The sequence below is a fragment of the Cyprinodon variegatus genome, unplaced genomic scaffold (assembly GCF_000732505.1).
Source record: "Cyprinodon variegatus isolate N-32 unplaced genomic scaffold, C_variegatus-1.0 Scaffold1547, whole genome shotgun sequence".
NCBI classification, from domain to species: Eukaryota; Metazoa; Chordata; class Actinopteri; order Cyprinodontiformes; family Cyprinodontidae; genus Cyprinodon; species Cyprinodon variegatus.
The window spans coordinates 69366-76491 of NW_015152000.1; the positions used below are offsets into that span (position 1 = coordinate 69366).

At 48.2% G+C, this 7126-nt stretch overlaps 1 protein-coding gene across 1 annotated transcript in view; it reads right to left on the bottom strand.

Moving 5' to 3' along the window:
• The window catches only part of LOC107103867 (zinc finger protein 638-like), a 24325-nt gene that overhangs the window by 5710 nt on the left and 11489 nt on the right, over positions 1-7126 (bottom strand). Inside the window, exons 3-18 of the mRNA XM_015403709.1 lie at positions 6251-6312; positions 6095-6124; positions 4948-5123; positions 4752-4865; positions 4182-4321; positions 2930-3139; positions 2760-2858; positions 2391-2425; positions 2271-2317; positions 2163-2191; positions 1927-2046; positions 864-995; positions 744-785; positions 532-669; positions 263-421; positions 5-178 (exon numbers count right to left, since the gene is read on the bottom strand). Of these exons, the coding sequence (XP_015259195.1) occupies positions 5-178; positions 263-421; positions 532-669; positions 744-785; positions 864-995; positions 1927-2046; positions 2163-2191; positions 2271-2317; positions 2391-2425; positions 2760-2858; positions 2930-3139; positions 4182-4321; positions 4752-4865; positions 4948-5123; positions 6095-6124; positions 6251-6312 (1707 nt within the window). The remainder of the gene's footprint in view (positions 1-4; positions 179-262; positions 422-531; positions 670-743; positions 786-863; positions 996-1926; positions 2047-2162; positions 2192-2270; positions 2318-2390; positions 2426-2759; positions 2859-2929; positions 3140-4181; positions 4322-4751; positions 4866-4947; positions 5124-6094; positions 6125-6250; positions 6313-7126) is intronic.

Consider the following 7126-nt stretch of genomic DNA (forward strand, 5'->3'; position numbering starts at 1 on the left):
CGACCTTCTCCTCATGCTTCTCCTCGCCCTTCTCCTCATGCTTCTCCTCGCCCTTCTCCTCATGCTTCTCCTCGCCCTTCTCCTCATGCTTCTCCTCGCCCCTCTCAGGTGGAGCTTCATCGTGCTCGCCCTCCTGTAGAGCTTCTGCTGCTGCTTGGCTGTTATCTGCAGGTTTCTCCTGCGACACACAGAGGAAACCACATCAAACAGCCGTTCCCATGTGTTCACCAGGAAGCGTTCCTCTCCTCCTGCGGCGGCTGACCTCAGGCGTGTCGCAGTAAGCGGGGATGACCTTGCTCTGAGCTTTGGGGTCCGGTTTGCGGTGGAAGATCAGGGGGTTGCTCTGGATGATGCAGGGGAACATCAGGAAGCGTTTGTAGACGGACAGCGCCATGGAGATGGTGGCGATCTCACAGATGATCTGATCGGAACAAAGCGGCTGTTATACATATGAAGAGATGAGGTGCAGCAGAACAGAGTCCAGGATCAGGACCTGAAGGCTGGGACCGTGGGTCCAAACCAGCGCCTCACCATGTTGCTGACAACCAGAGACTTGATGACCGTCCCAAAGCGCCGCATCAGCCTCAGAACCTCCCTGGATCCAGCAGGTGAGTCAGGAACATTTCTGATCGCCACCAGATGCTTCCAGCCAACCAGAGCCGGACTCTCCTGTGGGACAGAGAGCGGGTTCAGAACACCTCCTGACCCTGTAAAGCTGAGAATACCGGGCTGCCAGAACTCACCGACGGTTCTGATGATTGCATCAGAAGGTTGTAAAGAGCCACCTGCAGAGAGGAGGAGCTCGTTAGTTTGGCTTTGCTGCTGAACACAGAGATCTGCATCAAATCAACAAAGATCAGTACCGGAGTGGTGAGTCCGATGGGCTGTTTGACCACGCTCATCTTCACCTCTGTGTCCAGAAACACGGCAGGCTTAAAGCTGTGGACTTTCACCATCTCCTCAGCAACCTCCTGGTCAGGAAACGACACCAGAGCCTGATGGACAGAGACAAGATGGTGAACAGAGGAGCAGGGAACCAACGTCCTTTACCAGGGGGAGATTTACCATTAGGCCAGTTCCTGGGGGCCCCTTAAACTCCGTTTACATGAATGGTTAATTCAACTATTACCTATTTGTGCACATTAATGCTGTTTTTGATAAAAATCCTTTGGCTAAAACGCCATCAGAACGCTGATAATATTAAGTGTATATCTAGAGGCAGCGAACTCTGCTCTCCAGAGCCAGTAGATTGGTAACCCCGCCTCCTGCTCTCCTCTATCTTGTCTGCTGTCATGATTCATGCAGCTATTATTTCATCCAAATGAAAAATGGAGAACAGAGAAGCAGATCATGGCTTGTCTACAGTGAAAAGAAGGACTGGGTTATTTACTTTGGCCTTTTTGGAAACACAGGAAGGAGCAATCAGCTAAGTGAGCTTAGTGCTTGGAAAAAATCTTTCATTCCTTTAGAGACAGCATGAAAAGTCAGCTGAGTACAAAACATAGAGAGGAAAACAAGAAGAAAAGGGACAAGAAGAGAGGGACACAACCTAGAACAGATAATGGATGTCTATTCTATTAACATTTCTCTATCTGTAGAATGGGTTTGTTTTATGTGTTGTCTTCTCAGTTCAGAGGGGCCCCTGCCTGCCTTTGCCTAGGGCCCCACATTTCCTAAATCCTCCCCTGCCTTTCCATCAACAGACGCTGGAAACAGAAACTCGTCCCACAATCAGCTGGTTCAGGTTTAACATTCCAACCAAACCAACATTGATGTTAGCTTGAAGCAGCAGACAGAACGGCCGTGTCTCTCATAGTAAAGGACTTAGGGAGGGAAAGAATCAATGTTGGAATCCATTCAGAGGATGAATCCAGACATTGATCAGACCCTAAATACCTTTACAGAGTTAAAACCCAGCGTGCTCACCTTTCCGACGTCCATCGCCAGGATGAGGTCAGAGGGCGTCCCAAAGGGCTGGACAAACTGAACGATGTCGGCCTTTGACCAGCCGCTGTGAGGAAGGCCGCTGATCAGCACCTTCCAGCCCTGCAGACAGAACCAGCACCGAGGTCAGATCAGGACTTCTGTTTAACATTAGACTCCAACAGTCAGCAAATCATCTGGACTCATGTCCATCAAGAAACAGTGTCTGGCTAGGTCACCTGATCAGAGGCGGCATGGTCTGTTTCACCTGCAGACATGGAGGAGGGGAAACGGTCAGGCTGCTCTGAGCAGCAGATGGAAAGCAGTTCTGACTGAGAGGTTCCTACCTGAGACGTTCCCAGCAGACTCCTGCTCAGATGCTGCTTCAGGCTTACTGTGAGGAGAAGGAAGAGCTCAGTGGAGCAGCATGTTCAGGATCAAACATTCACACTAGGACCAGAACCCACCTGTTAGCCTCAGAGAGCAGACTGTCTGCAGGAACCTGGAAGGAGAGCTAAACATTAATCAGTGCCCTGCCCAGGAGCAGGGCTGGATTCAAACCCACAGCCTTCCAGCTGACAGAGGAGCATTCAATAGATAAATAAATCAAGGAAATTAAAATCTGGTGATAAAAAGAGGAAGAGCACACAGAGAACTACAGCAGAAGGGGCGGGGCCAACAGAACCAGAGCTGCAGCGTTACGAGCTAACAGCTAACACCCTCCAAGCAGAACATCTGAAGCCCCAAGCAAGGTCAAAGGTCAACATTATTAGCGGCACCCAACTGCCTGTTGGGACAGGAGGCCCTTCTGCACCAGGACCTCCTCCTACCCTTACCTTGGCCATGGAGGCGGTGATCTCCTTCTCTCTGATGCAGAGCTTGGCAGCAGAGGCCAGAGCCTTGGCGTCCTCTGCCTTCATCATACAAACAGACGCCTGCAACAGACGGCAGCATCAGAATGATGTTTGGACTCAGAAACCAACCCTTCAGCTTTCTGGCTGCTGACCTTCTGCTCCTTCTCGGCGTCGTCCTCGAAGCACGGCAGGAGAATCACGTTATTGATCTTTCCAAAAGATCCAACCAGGTCCGTCACTTCCTGCTCTGTTGCATCGGCAGGAATGCCCGTCAGGTAAACCAAGCGATCTGCAAAGCTCAGGCCCTGGGAGAACGGAGCAGCCACCTTCTTCTTCTTCTTCACTGGTTGACTTTTAACAACCTGGAGACAAAGAGTCCAGTCACATTTATTTCATCCTCACTAGCAGAGCTGGAGGATTAACAGCGTTTGCAATTTAATCACAGTTTAACAAAGCAGACTTTTAAAATCACAGACGCACTCAGTATAAGTCATGTTACATTGAACATTAAGTAGCAACATTTCTCCCTCCCGCCCTGTAGGTGGCTTACAGTGGGTTAAGAACCACACAAAGGGAAGAGAGGTGCAGCTAGCATACAGATCCATGCATGCAAGTAGAACTTAGCACAATGGAGTCTGGAGTGGAGGTCATGAAAACAGAGAAATAATCTTTGAAGGCAGGATGGTAATCTGGATGAACTGACAGGAGGGGGACTTTCTCACTTCATAATATGTTAAAACTACTTTTTAACCACTGATCAGCAAAATCGCTCTCTGCAGCAGAAGCATCAGATGCATCTGGACACACTTTACTGGACGTCTGACCTTAACGTGAACAATCAAACATAAAGCAGCAGGAGCTTTTTTGCTGCTCAAATCGCAGTGTGAACGTAGCATTACACTCTCTGATTGTTTGCATTAACCTATCAGACATGCTGGTGAAGATCAGACCCTTATTTTTAACTCATACACGGTCAGTTATTGGTAAACCAGCTGTTGCCGTAGCTCCCGGCTAACCAACAGCAGCTTGATGACCAGGGTCTAACTCATGTTTGCTGGACGCCTAAACAAGCTTCCCACTCCATGCAATTCCATTCTCTCTATCGTGCTTCTCTCCAAACACAAAGTTTCATTTCATTTATGACTTTCGGACTCGAACTGGTAATCTGATACCGGGCATTTGGGGTTGGACCTCCCGTCATGAGAGGGTAGGAGGCGGAGCCAGCCGCTATATTAGAAATCCCTCTGAATGGTTCTAGGAACGCCATGTTCTGAGGAAGGTCAAGTGTTTAAAGTATGGACTGATGGCAGATTTCAAAGGCACAGCAACATCCACCAACTGTTTAATTTCCCCCATCATTTAGGTCTCAATCATTTCGATGCAGAAAGTGGAACAGAAACGTACCATCTTGGCTGCTTTGACTGCAGGTCTGGTGCTTTTAGCCGCAGACTTCGGGGCGCCATGCCTGGATCCGTGGCCCGCCTCAGCATAGCTTTTGGATAGATCTTCATGAGGACGCTTCAGCCCGCGGTGAGAGCGGTCGCCTGGAGTTAACAGCCAAAGGAGCGGGTCAGTGATGGAATCAGAGAAGGAAAAGGTAGAGTCAATGCAAGCTGCTGGTTTCCTAGGAGACACCTGATCTGGACGGGTTTATATGAATGACAGCAGTGATGGAGACCAAGCTAACCTGATTTCATCTACTCCTTCTCTACATACACACAGTTCTAAGGGTTCCTTCTCCTGAGCTGTAGGAGGATGTTATGCTTGTTTTTCATCAGTAAACCTGTTTACATCCAAGGTCAACTTTACAAAAACAAAGTGCTTTTATTTTGGAATGCTACAGCTAGCTTAACAGAGAGTTTTTAAGGTTTTGTTGATTTGGTTCTGAACCGAGCCAGAACAGCCTGCAGAACCATTCATGAAGTAAAACTGTGAGGCTACGGCTAACATGAGCAGGTGGTTAGATGTTCTGACCCAGACCTGAAGGCTCCCGCCGTCTCCTGTCAGACAAAGAGTCTCTGTAGGGGAAAGCTGTCCTCTGGGAATAATGAGGGCCAGAGAGGTGCCGTTCAAAGCGAAGGCTGTGTTCTGAGGGACAAGCAGACAGATGGATCAGACCACAACAGTCCGCTCCTTTGGTGGGTTCATACATGGCGAGCGGCAGCGGTACCTGAGTGGAGGTGGGGCCGTGAAGGCCGGTCTGGAGAGCGCGTCCTGCCGTGCGGCCGGTGGACGTAGGGCTCTCTTCGGTATCTGCCCTGAGAAGCTGGAGAGCGAGAGCGGGAGCGAGACAGAGAGCCATCCTTGGGATCCCACAGAGCACGGCTGCCGTATCGCCCACTGCGACTGGAACGACAACAACCTTCAGATCGCTGAAAGCCTCAAAGCCCCAAGGCCACATTCATAGTCTGGGTTCAGATCCATTCATTCTGATTAAACACAGCAGAACTTTCCTATGCTGACAGAAACAGCCGGACAGTCATGGAGATTATCTGACTGCTTCAGGCATCATATGACCTCATCTTGGTTCAACCATATTCCAACAGTTCGCTCAAAACGCTAACTGGTCCTGCAGGAGTTCTGAAATGGAGGAACTGGTTTCCTCCTGGTTTTCCCAGCAGTCAAAAAGCTTCTATAAACCATCTGATATCCAATAACATCGGGGTGTCTTCCCATATAACAGTTTGGTTTGCTAGTCTTAATAAAGTCGTCAGTAAATGATTCATATAAACACTGCAAACATTTAAATCTAAAGGTCATTTTTTTTTTTTAAAACAAGTGCATTATTTCCTGAATTCAGGAGTTAAGTGAAACAATTTGCCAATAGAACAAGACAATTTACAGATAAAATAAGAAAAAACAACTATTATTCCAAGTGCATATTATCCAATATCTTTTTTTAAGAGTGAAAATACTCCTTCAATCGGCAGAGCTTCTTATTTTCCTGCTCAAATTAAGAGGAAATACACGTCCTGTTAAAAGGGAGTTTTTCCTCTCCACTGTCGCTACAAGCATGCTTAGTCTGAGGAATTGCCTTCAAGTCAATGAGTCGATGCAATCAACTGGTTTTAAGTAGAAAACTTTGAATCAATCTGACTGGATGATCTGGTGAACTGTAAAGTGCCTTTAGATGGCATGTTGTGAATTGAAGCTATAGAAATAAACTGATTTTTTTTTTTGCAGTGAAAAGGCTTAGTCCTGTTTTTGTTCCAGAAGTGAAGAAGCTGTTATTCTGTGTAACCATGACTGTCTGCAGCCTTTACCACCGTACAGGACGGTGACCCTAAGAGGCTGCGTGCTGTGGAGGATGAACTGACCTCGGCAGATTTGGTTTCCATTCAGGGTACCTTTGAACAAACAAACAGGCTCAGTTAGTTGGGATTTTGGAGCAAAGCTGAACCAAGGTGCGAAGAAGAATGAAGGAATGCTAACAGATTAGCTAAACATTCAGCTGGTTCCCACTGTGAGCTCACCTGTTCCGCAGGTCCCTGCAGGCGGCCGTGTGATCGACTGTGTTAATGTGGGACACCCAGTCCTGGAGTCAGAAAACAAGGCAGAGAGGATGTGACCGACACAGACAGAGGAGGCAGCAACCACCGGTCGCAGACATGGACACACGACCTGACAGACACGGTCAGTGCGGCTCTGTCAGGGCCTGAGGGTGGATCCTGTCCAGACAGACTGTTAGGACGGGATTACTGTACTGGTCTCTTTACTCCCTGCAGTCAGCTCTGACATTCAGTCTGTTTTTACCTTCACTCCGATCTAATCGATACACAGAAGATCGTCTCCATGGAACATAGCAGCTCTACCACCGACAGGAACCACTGGGGTCATCCTAATGGTCCAGTTCATATTTCAAACAGATAAAGGTCAGCTAGGCTGGGGCTAACGTGGAGCCCACTCACAGAGAGATGCTTGACTTTCTGAGCTAACAGTGCAACGGAGATCTGCTCTACAGCCAAGCTTATCTGGATGTTCAGAAAATGATCAACAACCAAAACCACAGCCTTCTGCTTGATTTAAACTGTCCCTCTCTTCAAGCGGCTCAAACTGATGCAGAACTTCAGCAGGAGCGAACCTCGTTTAGAACAACAGGGCACAGCCGCCAGGAGCTGACGCCCAGAGAAGCTTTTAGCTCATCGTCATGTGGAGGAAGCGAACCGGCATCCCAGAACCTCCACAACCTGATGAGGACTCTCTAGGAAGAAAGGATCGTCTTCCCTCAGCAGCCATGAGGCTTTTCTGTTGCACTTTAATAACTGATGTCTGAGAAAAAGTCAACTTTTAAACTTTGTTTTCATAATTGACCTTGTTGTGTCTTTTCTGAGTTATTTACAGTTGTTTTT